General features: G+C 38.3%; 1 protein-coding gene across 3 annotated transcripts in view; it reads left to right on the top strand.

The window, feature by feature from the left end:
* Positions 1 to 25,375, top strand: part of RNF130 (ring finger protein 130) — a 54,954-nt gene that overhangs the window by 8,299 nt on the left and 21,280 nt on the right. For all 3 annotated transcript variants that reach the window (XM_052816180.1, XM_052816179.1, XM_052816181.1), the window contains exons 2-5: positions 1,653 to 1,847; positions 15,104 to 15,354; positions 18,912 to 18,983; positions 20,817 to 20,899. In XM_052816180.1, coding sequence (XP_052672140.1) covers positions 1,653 to 1,847; positions 15,104 to 15,354; positions 18,912 to 18,983; positions 20,817 to 20,899 — 601 coding nt within the window. The remainder of the gene's footprint in view (positions 1 to 1,652; positions 1,848 to 15,103; positions 15,355 to 18,911; positions 18,984 to 20,816; positions 20,900 to 25,375) is intronic.

Raw genomic sequence — 25,375 nt, 5'->3', positions numbered from 1 at the left:
TTCCAAAGGGATTTGAGTAATAATGTCAGGGAAATGGATGAAAATACGCTATAAAATTTGGCTTCAGGCATCTATATTTCAGATTTTCCCTGATCCCTGTATAGAACAAAAGCATAAATACAAAAATACAGCCAATAGCCCTTCATGTCTGAAATGTCTAATGCAGCCTTGAAAAACAATTGTGAAAAGGATGTGCTTCTATCTGGCTCCCCACCCTCCTTCCAGGGGAACAGGGAGAGGCACTTCTTGTCCAAATTAAGAGATGCAACGACTTCCTGTATGACTGCCACAGTATAGATTCATCTGCACTAGTTTTCTTTGGCAAGCAAAAGATTTTCTTTCTTGTTTCAGAAAAGACCCTTTAGCTATTTGAATCTCCTTTGTTATAGGTTTTAACCTGAGCTTTGTTAAGCTGAGAGTGCTTAAAAAGATCTTTTGTTTTGTTTCTAGCTAATATGTTAAACTGGATATTTTTTGTGGTAGATCTCTTGCTGAAATCTCATAGTCTCTGCTGAAGAACTTGCTGCTTTTAAAAGGAGAAAATTATGGGACACTTCATTTGAATTGCTCTTATGAACTGTAATGTTTTCAGAGTTATTATGCAAGTAAATTGTTTGTTTATGTCTTGAAAAATCACTGTTTATCCCAACCATTTTTAGTAGTCAAAGATTCTTACATTCTTGGCATTTGAAAGGGTAAATATATTTGTATTATGAGATACTGTTAGCTCTAAATTTCTAAAGTCCTTTAATGATATTACCAGTGTATCAGACTTAGCTGCCTGTTTCCAGTTGTGCAAACAGAAATGTCTTTCATCAGTTTCAGCTGCTGTACTGTGAAGTTATCTTCTGCGTTGCATTTTGTGCCTTTTGTACATAGCTCTGTGTGGGTTTGGGCTGTTCAGGATATATTACAGCATCAGAAAGGACAAAAGAGATTTGCATACTGTTGAATTCAGACATCTGGCATTTGCCATTTCTGTTACTCTTCCTTTATACCACTAATACCTGTTTAGCTGTCAACTTGAGTGCATCATGTTTGCAAAACCGTTTGTTTCTCTATGAATTTGAATGCACTTCCTTGTAGACAAAATGTGCATACATAAAAAGCTGATGTTGGCTGCTGGGGTTTTACAAGATCAGCTTTTAATACTGTCCTTTTTTACAGTAGCCTGCACATGGTAGATAACTCTGAAATCTTGTTTTCATAGCCTCCTTTGTTTAGTTGTATTTCCCACTGCAGTGGTATTTATGACTGTGTTAGAAAAAAAAGTTATATTCCCCAGAATGACTGATAAACAGCTGTTTTGTAAATGCCTATAGCATATGAACCATATTCTAATGTTTTTCAGCCTCTGGGCAGGTATTGATTCAAATGTGAATTCATTGTTCTAGCTGCACTAGAGTTAAAAATAGATTGTGTTAGTGAGCCTAATTCTCAGGCATATAGTCACAGCTTTAAATGTGTAAGATTTGGGGTTTTTTAAGACTTTTTTTTTATAAGAATACAGTTATCTTTAAGCTTTATAAATGTGAGGATAGTGGCTTCCTAGTGCATAACAGTTGAGTAATTCAGCAAAACTTGGAGTTAGTTTTTTCTTTTTTGCCTGTTTGAACAAATTGCCATCTGTGTAAGTGTATTTCCCATTTCAGTTGCAGATCGCCTGGGCTGTGACCCTCGAACACGTTTCCAAGTTCCACCAAACACTAAGCAGTGGATTGCTTTATTACAGCGAGGAAACTGTACGTTTAGAGAGAAAATACTGCGAGCAGCTTCACATAATGCCACAGCTGTGGTCATTTACAACAATATATCCAGTGAAGAACCTGTCACAATGACTCATCAAGGTAAATAAAACGTGATCTCTTTCACTATAAATTTTTTGCCCAAGTACTCTTTTGCCATATAAACTACTGCTAAAGAGCTCTTGGCAGCACACAGATGCTATTTGAAATAGCCTGTTCTCTGATGATTACATGTATGCAATATAGCAAAATAAGCCAATAATTCTGAAAAGTTATTTTCCTTCAGCGTACATTTTATCCAATGTGGAACACTTTCCTCTGTGGTGGGAATATGGGTGTTTTGGAGTGAGGAAGTATCTGTAAGATCTTAGGAGCAGTCCATTTCAAACTTTTCTGAAGAAGAAAATCTAATGTATAATGGAAGGTCTAGAATTTTACAAAGCATCTGTACCTGAAGAATTTTTATAGTAGCGTGTCTTCAACTGGCTGTTATGGTGGGGACTTTCAAATGTTAACAGTTATATCAGGATCTGAGCTTGCATGCTTTTTTTAATGACAGTTTACAGAGGGTTCTCTTTCTATGATGTGTCTTTGAGTGCCATACAGGAATCAACAAAACTTAGTGATTTGGAGAGCAGTTGCCTCCAAATTGTCTAGAAATAGACTATTGCTGGTTTAGAATAATGCTGAAAATCTGGATTTCTACAGATTTCTACTTTTTTTAGGGCTGTCTGTGTAAAATTGTGCTGTCACTAGTGAGTTACTTTAGCCAGTGGGAGCCTCATATGTAAACATTTTCCTTGGTTAAAAATGATTTTCACAATTCTGATAACTACATTGTTCATTTTCCCAGAAGGTTTTCTCAATTTGGAATTATTTAGCATAATCAGAAAAGGCATATATCTATATTTGATGGCTGTACTGCTGGCTGGGTTTTTTTTTTTCGTAGAATATCTTCAGTCCCTTTTCTTTAAGCATAGGGTGTTGCTTGGAAACTGGAATTTCCTAATTATTGCTCCGCATATTGTCATACAATTAGAATTGAATTCTTTTACTAAGGTCCTACGGTTGCTTCTTTCTGTCTTGTGGCTGCTTCTGGTTTAGTGGCGTTTGACCTTGCCATTTCTATATACCACAGGAATTTTCCAGGGAGATTTTGACCCCTGTGTAGCAAGTCAAAGCCTGTTGACAATCCATTTTTGTCTTGGGTATCTTCCTTAGACACTTTTGCAAATAATCTGCAGGTAAAAAGTCCCATATTCTAGTGAAATGCTTTTTACCACTTTCCTTTTGTGGTTTTTTGCCACTTTTCTCTCTACTGATGTAGTACCCTCCTAAACCTTCAGGTCTGGTCTCCCTTTGAAATACCTGTAAGATTGTAAGGTCTGCAGTCTGTTTAGCAATGGTTTGTGACTTCTTTGGCCTGGAATGCCTTATCGTGGCAGAAAAAAAGGCTACCAGTAACAACACAGCTCTAGTGTTGTTTGCTCTAATACGTGTTAAACCATGTAATAGGTTTGATGATAATTTTAGGTTCTGGTAGATTGCAATGATGTCTTAAGTTATAAAACATGAGAGCTGCTGTGGGTAGAAAGGTGTCTTCTAAGCTAGCCAGGCAACTGTTTGGATACTTGGATATTTGGAAAAAAGCTAATACTGTCTTCAGCATGTTGACTTCCAAATATTTACTTTTACTCATGGCAAGCTTTAAAAAAGTGTTAATTACTGGAGATGATGCGTATTTTATCTTTGAGTATTTGAGATGCTGGTTTTTAGCTGCATGTACTCAGTCACTGGTGTACTGGAATCTCTGTCACTGATTTGGGCTGTAGGCCCTATCTCAAAATTAATATTGGACTTGCAGTGTTCAAACTACACGACAGACTAAAAGTAATTAGAACTGAAGTACCACCTTAGCACCACACTGTAATGAAGAGGAATGTCGCTCCACAGCTTTTGTTTTGATTGCATTATGGTCATGTAAAGGATCTCTTTAGCAATCCGTGCTTTGCAGAGCTTCCTATAAATAACTTCCTGCTTGCTTGATGTAGGAACTGCAAGTGTGTGTAACTGAGATGTAGACTAGTCCTTTGGTGTTAGTCTCAGTGCAGGGACAGTTTGGAATCCAGCATCCCCCTCAGTGAGAATTATTCCAAGTGGGATATAGATTCACGAACCTACGCTTATGTGATGAGCCTATTCAAACAAATGTTGTGTGTAAAGCAGTCTTAAACACATTCAAGGTACTCTCTGGTCTTCCTTTTTCTGCCGTTTCAACCGTTACCACTGCCTGCATGCTTTTTAGGTGGTGAATGACCACATCATCTGCTAATTAGATATTCCAGTGCAGTACATCTCTTTAGTATTTTCTATCCCTAAATGTTGGAGAGGAGTTGACCCTGTGTATTTGACAGCTGTTCTGCTGCTGATTCAGTGAAGTATGTGTTAAATAGAGTTGATATAAAGTGAAAGTTCAGGTGAGCCACTGAGTTGGTCTTATTTCCATACGATGTCTAGTGCTGTGCAGTATTCCTTTATTCTTTTAAAAATGCATTCTTCACAAGACAGTTTTGCAACTGTATTACGATGACCAGGTTCATGGCTCTACGTTTTCTTTCCATAGATAGGTGAAAATAGACCTCATGTCATTTTATATACTGTAACATAATTTTTATACTGCTGCGTACCAAAGCTTAGGAATATTCTGTCTTCCTGATGAAGCAGAGAGGAAAGCGGCAACTGCTGATAATGCACACTCTGTGAACTGCACGCTTTCCTACTTTGATATTCTCATGAATTCCAATCACCAGCTTGAGCAACGTCTGTGCTAAAAATAAGTCAAATATTATATGGATTTATGGATGTTGCCTACCTGCAGAGAGGTGATTCCCGATGAAAAGAACTCAGTAAGCAGTTCTCACCTATGGGATTAATATTTTATCCAAGTTATTTTATGCTTGAATACACATTTGAAAATTTTAGCCTTATGGAAATTTGTTCTTAGCAGAATATAAATTCCTTCTGGTGGCTAGATAACAACTGTCACTCTTGAATCAGTCTATCATCACCATGTCAAATGAAGTTTCTATTGCTAATATCAGAATTTGTTTTTTCTTGTGTGATAGTGCACTAAGCCTCTGCCCCTTTGACTTCAAGTTGAGTTTTAAAACTCAAGTAGGTGTTGACCTTAAGGAGTTGGTGAACTTTTTACATTAACAGATGTACATATATATATATATATATTTGCAACATTATTTTCTTTTCTCTGTGTATATCCTTGTATGTATTACTGTGTGCATGTAAAATAAATTTTTTACACATTCTTGTAGATGTCCTCTATCAACCTAAGTGAAGGACGTCTTTCCCAGCATAGGTTATGTTAGACTATGATATCACTGGCAGGAAGGCAGTTTTATGAGTGGTTTTGCTTGCTACTTCTGTTAAAGCAGAACAAATATTGTCTAATGTAAAAAAGAGCCTGTGTGGTAAGAGAAAATATATAGTAGCTGTCTCCTTTATTATCAATTATGGGAATAGGAAGGAAATGCAGGTAAAATAGCATTTTAATTCTTTTTTTGTTTGTGTGTGGTGGAGACAGTCTTGTCAAATACAAAATAGTTAAATTTGATAATGAACTTCTCTATTAAAATCTAGACTTTTATTTGGAATTATAGAAAAGAATATAAGCCAAAGAAGCCTCTAAAGTTAAAATTTCATACTCAGAATTTATGGAACAAATATAGACAGGAAAAGATAAATATAGAATAAAAGAGTGTCAAAATGAAGTTGCTGGATTCTAATAACTACTGTTTATCAGTGCTGAAGAAATTTCCTGAAGTATTTAAACAACTTCTAATGTAATACCTTTTCCAGAGGATTTACCTGATACAGGTAAATCTTTTAAAGTCTTTAGAACAAGCTGTAGACATCTTATCAGGATCAATCTTCATTGTACTTCTGAAGAAACGATGCATTCGTTTTCTGCAAGAAGGTTTTTCTGTTCCGTGATGTGCACAGAAGGTGATGTTCTCCTGCTGTAGTACTGTGGGAGAGCTGCCCAACACGGGCTCCCAGAAACAGTTTCCTTTCAAGGGGAGGATTTCTGATGGCCCTGTATTCGCTTAAAAAGCACACTAGCACGGGAAGCAAGGTCTGTACTTGCTTTGAACTCTGATAAAACTGCATGTATTTTATGTGGATTGTTTTAGGTCACTGGGTCAGAGGCAGGAGGGACAGGAAGTAATTTGAAGTTGTTGCCATCTAATGGCTATTTCATGTTCTTGCCCTAATTCAGGGTGGGTAGAGGAGACTGCAGAGATCTCGCAGTCGAAATGCCACTCTCCTCTGTTGTGGCACTCGCTGCGTGCAGCACATCTCTTCCTCTGCTGCTTGCCTTTTTCTCACAAATGTCTTTTAATGTAAATGTAAGCTGAACCCATGCATGAAAGCTATGGCAGGGTGCATTGCAGATTATTTTGCACAAACATGTGCTGATTAATATTTCAGCCCTATACCAAAACCACTGCAAAACTTTCCCTGGATTACTGAGGCCTACTTTTAATCCACAGCTCAAAACTAATTTTATTGTATATTACAATATTGTTACTATAATTTATTATTATTAATTTACCCTGGAATATTAGTGAAAAGGGAGGAGAGATGAGTCATTGAAGTTGAAGCTTTAAAAAAGGCAAAACAATCAATAGTCTAATGATAGTTTATGTATCTTTGATCATTTTATATTGTTTATTGTTTATATTTGCTAAATGAAAATGTGGGGAACAAATGCCAACAGCACTGTAGTTAATCCTGTTTCCCACTGCATTTCTTGGAGGTGTATCCATCAGGAAAATCTGTCACACAGTAGATGGAGGTGTCTGACACTTAACAAGCCATGGAGAGGAGTGTGTTTGAAGCACAGATTCTGGACCATAAGGAAGCACTTGTCTCTTCAAGACAAGCCAGGGAAACCCCTTTACAAAGCTAACATAGCCTCAGTGCCTTGCAGAACTTCTTACCAGTGTTTCTGCGTGGTGTATGCCTCATCCACAAATGAAATAACAGCAGTTAGGCTCATTTTTCCTTAGCCAGCCGAAAGGGTAATTAGTTCTGTGACTGTGAAAAGGCCCATGGGACTGTTAGTGACTGTAAGTAATTACATTCTTTTTCTTATCCAAAGTCTGAGCTCCAGCAGCAGAGTAATTCCCAAAATCTATGGATTCAGTGGAATCAAATTTATGATATTAATCTATGAATATGCTATTTATGAAGCTCTAAAAATATTTTGTAGTGTCCTTGGGTAAGGCTCTCTTGCCATTTCTTTCACGCCTTGCTGAATTTGTTTGGAATGACTGTCCAGATTGATGGATCTGTATGGAAGTTGTCTGTAGATAGAAGAAAATACATGAGCATGACAGATTACCCTTCTTAGAAATCCCTGGGTTTTTTAGCTCCAACTTCTATTAGTGGGAATATGAACTGCTATCCAGAAACAGCAAAATGGAAGCCACCTGCTAGCACTTGGTCACACTGCAGAATGCAAGATTACAGAGACTTTCAGTTATCAAAATCCAAGCGTGTCTTAAATTGATGAATGGACCAGTAAGGTCTGCATTACATTAATATTATTGATTAAGCAAGAATGTGACACTGTAATCAGTGATTGGGTGTTAAATCCAAGATCTAAGGTAACAGGTTTTGGACATTGTTCAAAAGTATATGTGAAGAAAGGTTTTTTTTTTTTTTTTTTCAAATAAGCAGAAATACCTTTTGAAGATAGAAAGACTTACGTATTTCAGAAATATCTGAAATTGTGACATGAGGAACCTTTTCTTGGTAGTGTGTTATGTTAGGATTACACCATTTCCCTAGTCAAAATTTAATGTGACCCTTCTGCTTTTTATTAATTTGCATTTGTTCAAGGTTTGAATATAAAATTTCATCTACTTTGTTAGCATACTAATACCTTAACAGTAAAAGTGTTCCTTAAATAGGACTGCAAATGCAGTTTACTCACCATAATACATAGTTAAATGCCTTGTAAAACTGTCTGAATGGGAAAAAAAAAAATCTGTGCACAGATTGCAGAAAGGGGATGATAAAATGATAAATTCTTTTGTACCGAGGGGTTTTTTTATTCTTCTGGCATTATTTAAGTGGAATGTCTGTTTCCTTTTCAAAAAAATTGTAGTGCAAGTAGATACAAAGAAGCATTGCTGAAAGAGAAAAAGGTTGTGTGAAATGTCTGTAAAATCCTTGCAACATCTGTCTGCTTTTCCCTTATCTAGGCTTGGTTTTCCCTAGTGTGAAGAACCCAAAAGGTCACATGCATTAACAAATATATATAAATGTAATTCCCAGAAGACAAAAGTCCTTCTACAGAAAGGGAATATGTGATATAAGTAGAATGATCAAGGCAGTCAAAAGTGGGGGGGGGGGAACACAAACAAAAGCCAAACCCCCAAACCCAGTGTCCTTACCATTTTAAGTGAACTCTGCTGCAGTTCTGGTCCCAGAGATGTATAAATTCTGCCTTTGGGTGCTCCCCCCTTCTCAGCCCAGCCATGAATCTGTCTTCCTGGTGCCCATCAGAAGCATTGAAATAGTGTATTTTTGCTTTCAAAAATCAAGATGGAGCAGAGATTCAGGAACTTGTGGGAGGCTTAGAGAAGAGGTGGGTGGATCTTGTAGCTTAATAGAAGGATCTTAATTCTTCTAATAGTGCTTAGTGTCACATGACTTATGATAGAAGATAAAAAAGAGCTCGATGGAGAGGAAATGATCTGCAGTGAAGCTGAAGTCTTAACACCTCTCTTCTACATACTAATACTGTATTCTATCTTTGAGACGCTGTGTCAGTTTTCTTGAGTAGGGTATGCTGGCTGTATCAGAGACACAGATGGACCTTGTCAGGCTTGAGGAAATGCAGGGGCATAGCTCCACCATCTCGCCTGTATCAGCATGATTTGGACTTGCGAATGAAGCAGAAGGATTTAGCTGTGACTACCTGTTTTGATCTTACACAGATTTCTCCTTAAGAAACATCTCCTTCGGTGTCAGAATAGAGCAACTGGGTTATGAAATAATGTGTCAGCAGTTGTCATCTAAATATGGCCCAACAGTTTCCTCAACTGATTTTGCTATTTAGCTGTCCTTTTAGGAGCTCTTGGTCATAGTAGATTATAAAGCTGATCAAAAATATGGCAAGAACATTATACTGAGGCGGCATTTCTTGTTTAATGAAGGAGGGCGGGCATCGGAAAGATAATTCCAGCTTATAAGATTATTATTTATCACCTATGGACTTAATTCAATGTGCTACAGGCTAGCACAACAAGAATCGGATTAGGGTTTAGTATTTTTTTTGAAGTTAATTGTGTCATACCCATCTTTGGAAAGCTACTCTTGCTGTTTCTGGTTTTCTAATCATATGCCTGTTTTTCTTAAAGGAGCGGAACTTTGTGAATGTCCATCACATGTCTATTAGCAGTACAGCAATGAGTGGTACGCTGCAAAACACTAAAGTGTACGTAATCGTGTTTAGAGGGCATAGTGCTGTGCCCTTTCTTAGCCTGGCAGAGTAAAATCTGTTTTGCTGCAATCGGAGAAGAGTTTTGAGTGTTCTTCAGACATAAATTGACTGTATTTTGGTTGCAATTCATAGAAGCCTGTTCCTCACTGAACTTGGAATATCTACTTCTTTGTCCTCTTAAGACAGTCAGAATACAAGTTTTAACTGCAGAAGCTTTTTTTTTTTTTTAGATTGTTTTGCATAGGTTTGTGTAGCAGACTTGTGGTTTCTGCAAATATCTGCTTGATTTTGGGGGGGGATAGCTACTTGTTCCACTGGTTATATTTAACTGATGCATCCTGTGAAAGCCTAAGTTTCAGGTAACAATTTCATATACTACTGTCCTTTACAATTTTTCTCATGGTAGTGTTGTAACATCTGTTCTAGTGTCTGACACTACGTAAAATAGGCATCCTAAAGTAAATGTTTGCATGCAGACAAGAATTCAACATTTTCAATATTATAAAGGCAACAGGAAGACAAATGTTTTAAAATGCTATCCAATCTCATTTTAAAATTGATGTATATTCTTGGCATTAAATTCTTGCCTTGTTTAGAACTAAATAACTGACAAATATTATGGGCTTTTTGTGTTTTCAGAAGTAGTTGATTTGGGACATCTCAAACAACATATTTTACTCTTGAGACTGCACTTGTGTTGACAGCTTGGATGTGCTCTTGTTTACTTTCTGATTAGATCAAAATAAAAATATGTGCAGCTAGACCTGTTTTAATTACTCTGAAGATATGCCAAGACTCTTCCTCTTGGTGTCTGCTTTTCCGAAAGCCTGTTTTAGAATGTAAGACTTATTCTTCACAATGAATTTCTCTGTTTTGTATCAGACTAAAGTTTTAAGGTATCAGAATAATTTGTGTATTTTTCTGCAATGTTGTTAAATACTATGGAATTTGTATTTAAAAGCTGTGCTCCCCAAGCCCACCTTTTGTAGCAGTGCAGCTTTGCATCCAGCTCAGTATGCCTTTTCCCTTTCCCTCACCTCACTTTGTGGATTCCATGGATTATATCCCTATCTCTGTGGCTAAATCCCTTACCTTGTAGGGGTAATTCTTGCTTCTGCCTCTGCTCCCTTGCATCTCAGATGTCTCTGGTGTTTTCACAGAACTCAGGATCAGTCTCTCAAAACTTCATATATAACCATAATACTTCATTTGTGCTTTCCTGTTTTCTTTGTCGACATTTTGTGGGCTCCCAAATTCTGTTGGAGTGTTTTCACTGTTACTTAATGTTATTCCAAGAAATCTCTCACTCACAGTAATAGGACTGATCCCTTTTCTGGGTACTGAATAGTATGTGTTGCTATATTTTTATTTCTGATATAACATGTCCAGAAATGCTTAACATACAGTTACGGGATTTTAATAGAAGAATAGGGAAGTCTAGTCTGTGAAGATGAGCAGTTTTATTTCCAATTACATTATCATTATGATGTTCCTATTGTTGCAGTTGAATAGACAGTGGCATTTCGATGTCTGAATCATGCCTTGATTCCAGCTTACAAGTGACTGCACCATTCTTTTCCTTTATTAGGAAGGTAGGGATTTTGTTTGCTTTTTTAAAGGAAGTACTCTGAATTTTTTTACCAGCAGAATTATTCGGGTAAATCTGTATTAAGTTTAAGTTTTTCAGAATGAAGTCATGAAAGGATCCAGTTACAATTAAATATTGTCTGTTATTGAAAGAGAGAACGATATTCTTTTGCAAGCATGAGATGAGTGCAGTCTATCTGCTTCACGCTGTGTCTGCAGCATCAGCAGGCACTATCAAAGACTTAGGAAATTACAAGGACTTTAGCTGAAAATATCAGCCATTAGAAAAGTGCTAACCTTTGTTATGAGTATCTGACTTAATTCTCAGTTCTCTGCAAACCTTGCTACATCAAATCAAAATAGTTCAGTGCCTGTTACAGGTGGTCCAACATTTGCCACGCTTGAGATGAGATCTAAGTTTTTGCCCTTCCCATCTGCGAGAAGGTGGCTGAAGCATTGCAGCAGTAGCAGCAGTTTGGTGCCAGGTTGCTCATATGCCCAGGAGAAATTGTCTCACCTGTCCTTCTCCCAGAGTATTGACCAAACAGCTGCTTGGGCTATTCACAAGCCCAGAGGAAAAAAAAATAAATCAGCTCTTTGACAGTTGCATTTTGCCAGGCTGCCATTCCCTGCATCATCCAAGGGATGGTAGATGGCTGGAAAGTGTCTGAAGTCTGCTTTTTGAACCATGCCTGTCTTTAGCTTGGTATCCTGGCCATAGTTGTCCATATTTTGAGCTTCAGGCAAACATTTGGTAGTCAAGAATCAACAAAGCAAACACAAAAGGAAACCATTATTTGCTTGTAATGAGACTAGTAATTTTTTCTTTGAGATGACTTTCTATTGACTTTCTACATGTGCTCTTTTAGAATTGCTAGGACATGTGGATAGATTAGTGAGAGCGCAAAGCAGTTTCCTTAGGAACTCTACAGGAGACTTCTGGATGTTGCTGTTTTTCCCATCTTCTCGTTTTTAGTGTCTTCTCAGCTTTTAAGTCCTTCTCTTCTCTCCCAATGTAATATTACACAGATTTAGTGATTAATTGCAACTACATCCATTTTCATACATAGAGTTGTATAACTATCCTAATTAAACATGCACATGGTAAAATTGCAAGGTAGAAAGAGCTGTCTGGTCTTGGATGATAGCAATTAAATGATTTATATTTACAGGTGTCAATATTTCTTATGCCTACCGTCTGTCCTAGCTTGTCATCTATGGTTGAGTGTATAGTTCATTGGCTTTAGTTAGCATTCCAGCTTCTTTTCTCTGGACACTGTGTTCTTGGCTGAGGAGAGTATTGCTTTTCATAAGGTTATATAGAAAGACCATATTCTAACTTTTACAAACACCATTAGTCTTTCTGTGTTCACCTGAGGATTTTTTTTTTCTATTTAAGTTTCAGAAATGCAAAGTTTCAAGGTGCTTAAAATAAATGAGTCGGTGTCTCCTCCTGCTCCCAATTGTTCTCAAACAGGGAGCTCTTGCTAAAATTATTTAGGGTGATGCCCCTGACAAAAATATGGATGAACCAAGTCCCAGTTTCCACTGAGCTTCAGTATGTTAAATAGGCACAATATGTTTTTCTTTCCTGCAGTTCTCCTTGGCTCTTGCAGGGTCAGAAGCAGCAGTAGCACTTTGGCTGTTCCCAGTTGAGTCATTTGGAATGCAAATCACTTTGCAGTGATGCCAGAGGTTCCCTTTGTGCTAGGCTTTATATAAAACACATGACAGATTGTCAGCTTTGTCACATTCCCTGGGCAGCAGGGAATAGGTAGAGGCTTCAGCTTTTGATTCAGACAGAACTGGACTGGTATCAGAAGATCTTAGTCAGCTTTGCTTTGCAGATAACCGTAAATCATGTCAGAATGCTACATTGAGTGCTTCTGACTGATATTTTGATATTAACATAATTCCTCTGTGCAAATAAATACTTCCTGGGGAAGCTTAGCAGAACATGTGCTCTGGGGAATACAGTCCCACACACACCCTTCCCCGCCTTTCTTCACTGTCCGAACTAGATATGAAGAACAGAAGTGAAGCCTAGGGAAAATATCAAGCCGTATAAATTATCTGCTCCTGATTGATCTTGTACCATTTGAGCTGCAGGGTTTGGGGGTTGCAGGAGCATGTGCTGCAACTACATACAGAATCTTGCAGGAAAGGTGGCTCTTGTCCTGTAATTAAGTGCTGCAAGCCTGGGCTGAAACTCTCTTCTCAACTGGACAAATAGGAATCTGAGTAGATTTCCTCTGAAAATAAAGCAAGGGGTGGGTTTTCACTCTGTTTCTGAGCTTTGCTGCCTATTAAATATCTTGGTTAATTTGTATGAAACCAAACTCAGTACGTCTTGAACTGAAGTCTCTGGAAAGCTGAACTAAAGTGGACCTTGTGTGAATCTGTGGTATACTAGTAATTAAATAAGTTGTATCCATAAATTGTCTTGGGTTTTGGTTGCTATTCAAAGCTTTTGAGTTCCTGTGACACTTGTTTCAAAAATACTTGTTCAGAAGGGAATGCTGAACGTTCTTCTCCTACTTAGACCCATGTTACTAGGACAAGGCATGAATGTCTTTACCATTTCAATTTTAAATGAAGAAAAGTTGAAATTGCTTGGGGAAAGCAATTTTGGGGCTGTGGAATATTTTTTTTTAATTATTGTGCAAATCTTGATTTCTGAGATTATCAGCTTTGATTCTTCTGAGTAGTTCTGTCAGCACAATCTACAACACCAATGTTAGGGAACTGGCTCTGAAAACTGAGGATAGTGACTGTAAAAGTTACTATTTGGCATGGTGAATGGAAAGAGTAATGAGATAACATTTAAGACTGTTACACGACTCTATTAAAGCCCCCCTTTTTGGAAAATTATGTAGCTGTCTGGGTCTGTCACCCTGACTTATTGTGCCCTGGGTTTTAAAGATTCTGCTTTTTTGGGTCTTCTACATAATTTTGTGGATACAATAACTCCTTAAAAATCAGATTTTGATAAAAGACTTTGAACAAATTCCTTGTGTTAAAATAGGACCTCATGTTCTCTCTTCACTGTCACACTAGGTTCTCTGTAACTTAAATCCACTCTAAACCAGAATCTCTGTGCTGAAGTCACTTGCATTATACGGTTCCTTTCTGAGGGAATGTGAATTGGAGCAAGCAGATGGAGCAAACAGATGAGCAGACTTTGCAAGCATTTTGAAAATAGGTCTTGAAAGGGGTTTTAGTATAGGAAGCAAATAGATCTGGATGAATAAGAACAGCACTTATAAGGCTTTTTTCTTTCTGGTTTTGGTTTTCCTATAAACTTTGCTTTCTTTGAACTTGGATCAGAACTGCTCTGAGTTCAAGATCCTCTTCTTTATGGGGCCTCTAGTTTTAAAACATAGGTGCTCCCTCTGCTCTGCAGATGATTTTGTTCTTTTTCAGCAAGTCTTGTGGTTTGATTCTCTTATTATCCTTGTACCAATAATTTTCCCTTTGGGACAGAGGATAGTCTAGAAGGAAGACACTATGAAAACCAGATGGGCTACACATTCAAAATGGAGCTGATGAAGCTGACAGCCTCTTTGTGATCTTATCAAGCATGCCTTTGTATGGGTGATAAAATCAGTGCTCAAACTTTTGCCAAGATTTTCATTTGTCTTCTACTTTGCAGCCAGACTTACTCGCTTTACTTTCACTTCTGTCTGAAGTGATGTAGGTAAAAGTTTGGCTTTGTTGCTTCTGTGCTAGAATTGCGATTTACAGGTCCGAGACAACCTTGGTGGTATGTGAAAGCCTCATAACCACACAGGGGAATTTGCATAACTCTCCAGAGCACCTTGTAGGCAGCACTGTGTATACTAAGACCCCTCTAGCAGTATCATTGACCTTATCTTCTAAATGTTTTTCTGTGAGTTGCCTATTTAGGCACTCACAGCTTCAAATCTGGAACAAATGTACTTTTTAAAGCTAGTTTAGACTGCACACAGTAATTATAATGTGGGAAGTACTGTGTAACCACCGGTAGAGATCTGTTACTATGTGTGGAGCTGCAGACAGTTTGTATGTTAAATGCCCTAATTTGAAAATCTGGGTTTGAAGGACAGCCTGTGAGTTGAGTGCCCAGTAGCATGTTCCATGTGCCATAGATGGCTTAGATAAAAATCTCTAAGTTGTCAAATGGCTTTGCATTTGGAAAATCTTGTGAGGGGCATGCCATGTTAATTTTAAATGCAAATTAAATAATTTTCTCTTTTTGTAGGAACTGGAGACATTGTTGCTGTCATGATTACAGAATCAAAGGTTAAGGAGATCCTCAATTACTTGGAAAAGAATATTTCTGTCCTGATGGCAATAGCAGTGGGGTCCCGTGTTCCTCCAAAAAACTTCAGTCGGGGCTCTCTAGTCTTTGTGTCAATATCATTCATAGTTTTGATGATAATTTCTTCAGCATGGTTGATATTTTACTTCATCCAGAAGATCAGGTACACAAGTGCACGTGACAGGAATCAGGTAAGGGGACTTCTTTTTTTTTCTCTAAGTTCTGGAGGTGATATTTTTGTGTACAGTAGTCAATAGAGAACAAATAATTTCTAAGGAATGTCCATCAAACTAGTGTTCAGAACCTCTTTGTTGTGAGGCAGATCATGTTGCCGGACAAGGATTTTTATACAGCAAAGTGTTTTCATCCTGAGCAGCACCAGTGCAAGATCTTATTACGTGACAGGAAAGAATAGAACTGAAGCAATGTGTTTTGATGAGTGTAAGTCCAAGAGGAAGATGGAGTCTATGTTGACTGAATAATACATACTGTATGTACATTGGGAATGGGGAGGGAAGTTAAATTGTGAATGAACTTGTGTAATGTAGGGGAACACAGAGCTAATGTTATGATTTCTATCCATGTTCTTAAGGATAGCTTCAGTAATAGTTAAGGTAATTCAGAAGTTGTATAAAGGTATTTCCAAAATATAATCTGTCATGAATGTTATGTAAGAAAACTAAGGTGTATAACTGCTTAGTGATCTGTGTTAACCTTCAACTTTATTCAAGATCACACTTGGTATGGACTGCCTAATTCTCCTGGTCATATATTTTAAGTAAAATTTTGTACAATATGCCTTTCTTATATTCTTTTTAAACTCTTGATTTGTTTAAGAACTGAATTGAGTATGGCCATACCCCGAGATCTTACCTAAATCAAGTCATCAACTCAAATATGGATTAAACTTTAGAAGTAAATGTTTTACTAGGGTGGACTTAATGACCCACTGCCTCCATAGTGTGCCTTGGCTTTTATTGAGAAGGGTCAGTAAACCTCAGGAAATCTGCTGTGCTCTCTTTGCCTTTGTATCTCTCTGTCAAGGCTAACTTACAAAGCTGCTGACCTCTAGTCACTGTCCCCCCCTTTCCCCCTGAATTACGGCTAATACACAGGAGCTCACAGTGAGGCAGTGCTTTGGTGTTTTGTCAAACTGAAAGCAAATGCAAACTTATAAAGCCTCAGTTGTGACAAAGGATTTCCTTTTTAGTTTCTATAAATAGTGTCTGATGCTGCAGGTCCCATGGGCATCCTGTAGATTTTTCCTACGGATGTCATTCTTAAATGACCACACTGTAACCGGTACTTAGTGTGGTCCCTTGGGATGGTGAAAGTTTAAATATAACTGTTACTCAATGAATATCTGTGGAATACTAAATTGTGCCTTCTGCATCCCCTACATGGTTCTAGGCTTCTCCCAAATGTCCGTGTTTCAAAACAATTGCTCCATGGGGAAAGGGCTCTTATGACCTTTTTTCTTTCTTTAGATTTTTACAAAGGTCAGGAGAAACTTGATGAAAATTTTATGTGGTTTAAAAAGCTGAGCTTATTAAACTTTAATGAGAAGGTGGCGACAGCTACAGCTTATTTTTAAAGAGCTTTGAGAGCTTTCACAGAGAGAAGGCTGTACTGTTAGTGATGAAATAACTTGTTTTAGGCTATGATCTTGTTTTTAAGTTATGTCAAGGCACACTTCAAAAAAAAAAAAATCAAAGCATCAAACACATGCTGTGTTCTGTAGATAGTGTAAGTAGATACCAGTATTTCACATCACTGCTCTTGTGCGCTTCCGCCAGAAGTATGAAACTCTTTTGCATGTGGTGCTGGCCTTTTCCATCAAGACAGTTCTGGGTTTTAAAAGCAAGCATATGCTGTATGCCCATGCCCTAACTTATCAAGGTAGGAAATCCTGAGCATTTCCAATGTTGGCATAAAAAAGTATTTGTTAAAATTAGAAAATGGAAGGGACGGATCTCTTAAATGGAAGAGGTGAAAAGTTATTGGTTAGCAAATTTATTTACATAAGAGAAGACGTATACATTTTGAAAGAGTTTTGCTGGAATATTACACTTCCAGTAGGAAAGTAATCTTTCTTTAAGATTTCTTGTAGCACATATACAATCACATGCAGTACAACTAAATACAAATACTACCCATAATTACTTAGTTGGTAGTGTTGAGCATTTAAGTTAAATGCCTCTTCAGCCTTGTTCCACTCTTAGTAATCATGCTTCTGGTTATGCAATGATTATCTACTCCAGCAATGTGCCAGTGTGTTCTGTGTCATTAAGTACTCAGGCCAATATGCTTGTTCCAGGACATGTAATTTAGATTTGCTTAAATTGACCAATTTCTCACATCTTGAAGTTAGGATGAGATTTCTGACTTCAGGAAGCATATAATTTCCCCATCCCAACTCTGTTCCTGATGCTGCATTTCCTATGTGGGTATACTTCAGTAGTTGGGACTGAGTATCTGATTTATTTTTTTTCAAATCCAAGCTCTAAAAAATATAAAATAAGAGCTGTTCTTCTGTGGAAACCACAAAAAAATATGTGCTTATGTAATTCTAGAACAATGGTGGTACAGTTGGTTGTGGTGGACTTCTGAGGTCTTTGTGTTTCTCGAATAGAAGCAGCCGCCTTAGTTTCAGTTTGTATGCAGAGAAGGTGTTTGATACAGAGGAGTACACGTTATGAAGGGTTTGATTTTCAGCTGCGTAGAAAGTGGGCACAAAAAGCACACATTTGTTTCAAGCTATACAGGAGCTTTTGATAGGTGCAGTTTACATTCTCAGAAATACCCCATCTCTTTCGAAGGAAGAGTACTTAGTACAAGATGGAGGTGAAGGATGAAATACATGAACTTCCCTTTTTCCAGTCAACATAAACCAAATCTGATATCTTGGGTTCCTGAAACAAGAATACATGAGCTTTTTTCTACTCAGTGCCCTGACTCTGGGATCCCATGGACCAGCTGGCAAACAGCCATTCTTTGTTGGCTGGGAACTGGGCATTGTGGTAGGAATCAGCACTTGAATTGCAGAAATGGCTCCTTCCATCTAACAGTGGTGGTCATAAAAGCAGCATAAACAACAAAAAAACAGCTTGACCTCTGCATTCAGATTGAGGTTCATCTTCACACCAGTATTCATTTCAGCTTTATTTAAATCTGTATTGGCTTATTTAGATTTTGTGACCCATAATTTTTTTCTTTGAGATCCTGGTGGTTTCAGGTAATAGCAAAAGAGAAACTAGGTTACACTGAGAGGATCTCTTACATCTCAGAATAAGATCAGCCTGCTCCGGGTGGGGGGGGTGGGATGTAAAAAAAAGTCAAGCTTAAGAAGAGAACAAGGGTATACTACAGCACACTGAATAAAAAGCAATATGAACAGGATATAATGGAAATCACCGGGAAGGCATGTTGCTTCAGCTTTTATCCTGTGGTCTGGGTTTGGTTAGTTTTGTCACACAAATGCTAGATCACTTTTCTGGACTTTTATACAGACTATGAGGTTTATGCCCATGCTTATTGAGTGCATGAGTATGGGCTCAACTGTTGGGGCTTTTTTCTTCCTGACAAATCTGTGTGCTTTGTTGTGTATGCTTTTTGTCTTATGTGTTGGCCTGCTGCCATAGTGTGTATTGCAATGTTAGTATTGAGCCCAAATAAGTCATTATAAAGGACAGTAATGAAGCTTGATTATCAGGGTTAATTTGTGTTCTTTTCTTTGTCACTTCATTAGCGTCGTCTTGGAGATGCTGCCAAGAAAGCCATCGGTAAATTGACAACCAGGACAGTAAAGAAGGGTGATAAGGTATAATAATAAGATTTCAACATGGTAAACTTGAGCATCATGTTTAATTTTTGCCGAGGGAAACAATCTCAGTTTTTCCTTTCTGCTTCTGATTTATGACGTTGCCTTCCTTGTTGGAGGCTTACTTAGTCCTGTGGCACAGTGTTTTGTGTAACTTTTAGTATCAATGTATGCTGTAAGTCTGTACATTTCAAATAAGTTTTTCTTGCTTAAATACTACTTGCACTCCATCTGGCAACTGTGACAGAGTGGGTTTGTGTGCTAGCTGGCTGGGGGTTTTTGCTGGTAGGAGTACATAGGACTAGCATTGTTTATGTGGACTTCTGTAAGCTTAGACTCATTCCATATATAAGTTATATAAAGTAAAAATAAGTTTAAAAGACAGGTAATAAAGGACAATCTCTTATGTAAAATATTAATATCCAGTAATCTGAGGGGGGTATATAAACAGGTATTTCATTAAAGATAGTAAATGTTACTCCAAGAATATTTCTTGCCAGTATACAAACTAAAACATATGGTGTATTAAGTCCTAAACTTTTTCCACTTTTATGAGCAGTGCTGCTTTGTCTTTGATTCTGAAAGGGAAAAATAGTCACTTAATCATGCTTAATTTTTGATCTTTAATTTGCAAAAGGCAAGGGAATTCTGGCTATGATTGGATTTTTAAGAGAAGATTATTTCCTTGGGCCTTTTTAGTGCCATTCCTTTTTATCTTATCGACACCATCAGCAATGGAAGATTAGGAAGTGATGGAAAAAATTGCTTCCAGACAGAAGGCAGAAAAAATGTCTTTCTGCTCTTTCTCCCTCCATACATAGTTTTATTTCAAGACAGCTCACTGCACTGAATCTTTTCTGTAGGTATGGGAGTACATATAGATAACAGGAACTTTTCCGTATTAAAAGAAAAGAAGCTGTCGTCTTGACAGCATCAATTCAAAACTGGCAAGTGACAGTACAGACAGTATGAGATGCACACGTAGGTGAACAGAGAGTAGGAGAAAACCTGTCCTTCATCAGAGCAGCCCATCGGGATTCTCTGCCTGCAGCACTGACTGGTGCTGACCAGGGAGTGGCTATTGTCTTGCTGTGGTTCCTGTCTCAGTGTCTTGCTAGTAGCTTGCTGGCATCAAAAAGAATAATGAACTTGAACTAAGAGAAGGCACAGTCTGTTTTGTGTGTCAGGCCCAAACATTTTAAATAGATATTGCTGATGCCATATCTACATACAAATGAAGTCAGCCCTTTTTCATTAGAAATTTTAAATTCTCATGTTTAAAAAAAAAAAATAAAAAGAAGCCATAACTTCTGGAAAACAGAGAAAAGAGAGGAGCCAGTCAGTCAGTGATCCTCATTTTTATGTCTGGATAAGAATGATGATAATTCTGCAAGTAAGCAGCAGTCAAAAATATGGGACTACTCTGAAATAAGTAAAATTTGCTAGTTCTGGCTATAAAGGGGAATCCCAGGATTCTTATTCTGCCAAAAAGACCCAACCTCTGAATAAAATAGAAGTTTTGGCTCCAAGCTGAAGTAAAGCCTCTAGGAAAATTGCCACTATATTTTATGGTGATTGAACTGAATATTAAAATCATCTTAGGCCTTAGCTTATGTTTTAAGTGATCACTTACCAGCTCCAAATGAGGGGAGAGTTTTGTGTGTATGAAATACTTTTCTTAAGTCATGATGGAATATAATAACCCTGGCGTTGGTTTTGCATCTTCTTAGTAACTGTCACTTGGTACAATGCAGTTCATGTACTAGTCACAACTACTTTTACATTTGTCATAGCCTCAACTCTTGACTTGAATTTTCATTCTGTTCGTTTTAGGAAACAGACCCAGACTTTGATCATTGTGCTGTCTGCATTGAGAGTTACAAGCAGAACGATGTTGTTCGCATTTTACCGTGCAAGTAAGCTAGTAAAGTTGCTTTGTTTGGAAACTATTCTTTCTTTGTACTCCTTTGCTTCATTTCATGTAATATGTGCATTGTAATTTACAGACACATTTGTTAGATGTTTCCAGTCCTAATAACAGCCACTTTATTTTAGACTATACCAGAAGGTGTGAAGGTGGGTCCTGGCACTGTTATGACAGAGATTAAACAGAAGGTTATGATCTTGGAAGATGGGCAGTGTGGGCATACCAGCAGTGGAGCTATTAAGATTGTAAGGGGGGGAGAGGGTGGTGCAGATTTTAGGACCAAGCGGTGGGTGGACACAAAAAACTGAAGTATAATGAACCAGGTGCAGCTGCAGCATTCTGCACAGTAGACATGCAACATTGGCTGCTGGTTTCTGAAATGGTGTAGGAAACAGAAGTGCAGTCTTTCCAACCTTCATAGCTCCTCTGACATCAGTCAGCCACTGTGCTGTCATCTGTCTTTGGTCTCTCCAGTGCAGCGTGTTCTTGGCTTGTGCCTGAAGATTCGTGCTTGCTGGGTATTATGCATTGGTGCTTAAAATGTAACAACTTCTTCCTCCTTTTATGCTGTTCTCTTGACACTTACAGGTTTTCAGTTTGTTTCCTTTCCCTTTCCATTCTTGAGTTGTTTTGGGATATTTGCTCTTTGAGAGATGCTTTTAAGTATTTTTCCACCTGGTGATTGGTTCTGATGAATTGGGACATTTTGGTAGCCTTAAGCATTACCAAGGACATCTTTCCCTTGTATTCTGAAATGCAAAGCTTTCTTCTTATCTCCATACACAAAAAGCACATCTAAGTTATATTGTATATATGCAGCCAAGATCCAGTAATTTGGCCTGTGCTTGGTATATAAATAGTGTTCTGTGTGGTACTCTAGAAGCAACAAAGTCATGGTGTTGGAGTCGATCTCCAGTCACGTAACAGCAGCGCATAAGAGCTCATTATTGGTCATCTAAATCCTCCTGCAGGCTGTTCTGAATAACTGGAATATTTTTCTTCTAATGCATAATGAATTTCTATCATCATAAAAGGAAAACAGTATTATTTTATATCTTATTGATCAAAATACGTGTGCATTCTACTTCTGAAGCGAGAAGTTTAATTCAATTTACTTTTCTCTGTGTTCTTTACCTGTTGGGCTGTGGGAAACAATGACCTGTTTTTGATTCTCATTGTTGTTGTTTAATTAATATACCCTACAAATGTTTGTTTAGAAACTCCCATTAAAATATTTGGGAATAGAAGAGTTTTGTCTCAGTTCTGTAAAGATTTGGGAGCTTTTGGTCATAAGGATGTGCATGCGTTTCTTTTTTACAATTCGGTCATTTTTACTCAAAGACGATGTCCTCTTGCCCTAAAAAAATGTACTCCCAAGTGTTAAGTAAAGATTCCAGAGAGTTATGTCCTATATTGTAATCTCAAGTAAAGCTTGCATATGTAAATTAAGCCCTAGTCTTTGATTTGTTATGTAGAAAATTATTTGGGAATTAGAGGAAGAACTTCTCGAAACTGCACACCAGTTTTAGATGACTAAGATGATTGTTTGATGAACTGCCTCTTAAGAAAGCTTCACTTGCGTAGTTCAGGCTGGTACTGTGAGACTCAAGGATGTGGAATGGAGGTTCACAAGTACTGCTCCTCTGTGCCTTTCTCTTGATACTGAGCAGATGTCGGAGGGAGGTCCTTGACAATGAAGAGAGAATGAGTCTTTGGTGGGAAAGCATCTTCTACCACTAAGCACGAGGCAGAGTTGAGACTAAAAGTTAACTTGCTTAGTTAAACAACTGCCACTGTCCAAGCAATAGATATGTTCCTTGTATCAGCAGATACAATACAGACCATTTAACCAAGATGATCATTGATTATTTTTTTTTTTAAGTACATTTCCTTCAGACACCTTTGGTGATCTGCAGTCCTGCAGACAGGAAGCTCCCTGCTCTCAGGGATAGTTACAGCTGCTTCAGGGAGCTGGACAAAGGTGCACCTGACTGCCATGTCAGCACAACCTCCCCCAGTGCAATCTCCCATGTAAAGGAGATATCAAGGCTCTTGTGTAGATCCTTTTCTGTTCTGTTTTTCACAAGAATATAAGGTCAGTGAAGGGTCAGATTACATTCCTGCCAAAGGCTGCATGACAGCTTTTATGTTCACTTTCTACTTCTCTTTTTTTACAATATCACTTTTTATCTGCTGCAGCTCAGCTTTGAGTTGAGTGCAAAACCATCTTGGCTAGACAGAAACATTGAGATAGATACTTTCCACAAGACACTTTTATATATGTAGATTAAGAACCAACCACTACCTGCAGAGATGAGCCCAATAAATTTCAGATTGCATGTAAGACTTTTCAGTCTTCAGCATCTGAGATACTTCTCCCCACATCTTGTTTTGGAGGTTTAGTCCCTTTCTACTTCCTGATACTTCAACCTCTTGTTTTAGTGCAACATGCAAAGTTAATTTAAAAAAAAACCAAAACAACACCACCCACACAAAAAAAAAAAACCCTACAAGAGAGTCTCTAAGCCAGATGAGAAAATAAATTGTGAGAAAACCATGGAGAAAATGGCTCAACCAAGAGGAAGCAAATGAAAGGCTAGAAGTTTTTCTTACTGTGCCTGTTGAGGAAGCTATAATTATTAGACAGTAGGAATCACTGACATACGACATCCTTGCTGCTTTCATCAATTTAAAAATAGCATTTCCCTTTGATACTACAATTGTTCTCTGCAGTAAAGTATGGTCTGTCACTCTGTACCTCAGCAGAGAGGAGTCTGGTCTGGACAGACACAGCAGGCAAAACCTACCGGCAGCTGAGCAAGTTGCACCTAAAATTCCGTAGTGAAACACCATATTTGTGATGTAAATCCTTTGTAAAGGTGGGAAATTGTGGCCAATTTAAAAATAAACTAAAGTGAAAATGATTGCAAACAATGCGGTTGAATTTCTGTCATTCATTTTGTGCTTCAGAGAGAGAAACAGGCTCAGTACCAGCAGTCTATGGACATACCTATAGCTTTTAGTGAACAGAGGGATAAGGCAGCCATCTGTCTTAAGCTTACAAGCCTGAGGAATGACTCTTGTCTTTTGTGGATATCGTTATGTAAGTTAAAAGTAAGTAGAGTAAGCAAATGTCAGAAGGATTCTAGCAAAAGGCAAACCTCATGGACAGTTTTCATTATTCAGATAGTTTTACTCTACCATCACATGGCTGCATCTAGGAGATGAATGGGCACTAGGTGAAAAGTGATCAGGAGTGGGTAGCATGAAGGACTCTAGTGAGAGGTAAGGGAAGGGGAGAGCAAAGTGGCAGGTTAGAGAAAAGCGGAGAGAGTGACATTGGTAAGGGCAGAAAGATGGCCTGGGAAGGAAGGAGTATACAAGGTAGGAAGAGAATTAAAGGAGTAGTGAATATGTTAAAATAAATGACTTTTGAGCCAAATTCTTAGTAATTCCTGTATTGGGCAAGAAGGTGGAAAGTGACAAAAGTGACTAAGCGAGATTTTTATCTATTTGATTCTGTGCTGCTGCAAATAGCTGCTTTTGTTTGTTTGTTTTTCTTAAGAGCAAATTAACACAATATCTCAATGCCATCCTTTCTGCTTACTGCACTGCCTCTGCACAACCCCCATTTTCTCTGCTACCTGCTTATGATGGCAGTCTCTCTTTTCCCCCAGCAATACTATGTATTTGTGGAATGCGCTGAGGCTGCTCTCTCCTGGCATTGCCTGCTGGGTCAGGGAAGATGCGATGCCTTCCTCCCCGCTGCAGCAGGCCAGACATCTCTCCTTAGCTGTTCTAGGTGTAATGGGCTGTCTGCAGCAGGGCAGGAAGATGCTACTTCGCAGCAGCACGTTGATCAGGTCCCTTTGGTGGGATGCCGCACTGAGAGCGGGGAAGTGTAGTGAGCTCTTCGGAAATAGCACTTGTAAACTCATTCAAACCCTTCTCCTTGTGCGACATGCGAATTTGGAGGCATTATACCACCAAGAGAGATTTCTAACTCACTTTTTCCCTGTGAGTTGCTGCAAAGAAGCTGTGTTGTACAACAGAGTCGGCGTTAACGGTGTTTATTACAAGCTGGAGGGCAACTGGCTTGGGTATGCTGACAGAGTGGAAAAATACCTGCAGGTCACCTGTTTGGAGTTATGCCCGCATGGGAGACTCCTTCAGTGCTACCAGCCTGGCTGCCAGCCATGCTTCTTCCAGCCCCAAGGCTGGAGAAGCAGCAAAAGCTGTGTCACACTTGACTCCCCGGTGTGTGGCTCCTGGGGGAACGTCATCAGCTGCCATGACCTAGAGCAACTCGCTAGGAACTCTTCAGATTTATGGTTTTGGAAAACAAGTGACAGAAATATTAAGATGGAGAAGGTTTATGATACCAGAAAATGCAAGGGTTTACTTTGTCAGACTGAGTTTTTAAAATAATTCATGTGTTTACTATCTTCATTGCTGTATAACTGCT

The sequence above is a fragment of the Harpia harpyja genome, chromosome 20 (genome assembly GCF_026419915.1).
Source record: "Harpia harpyja isolate bHarHar1 chromosome 20, bHarHar1 primary haplotype, whole genome shotgun sequence".
Classification (NCBI taxonomy): Eukaryota; Metazoa; Chordata; class Aves; order Accipitriformes; family Accipitridae; genus Harpia; species Harpia harpyja.
This window is presented reverse-complemented; position numbering and strand designations above follow the sequence as displayed.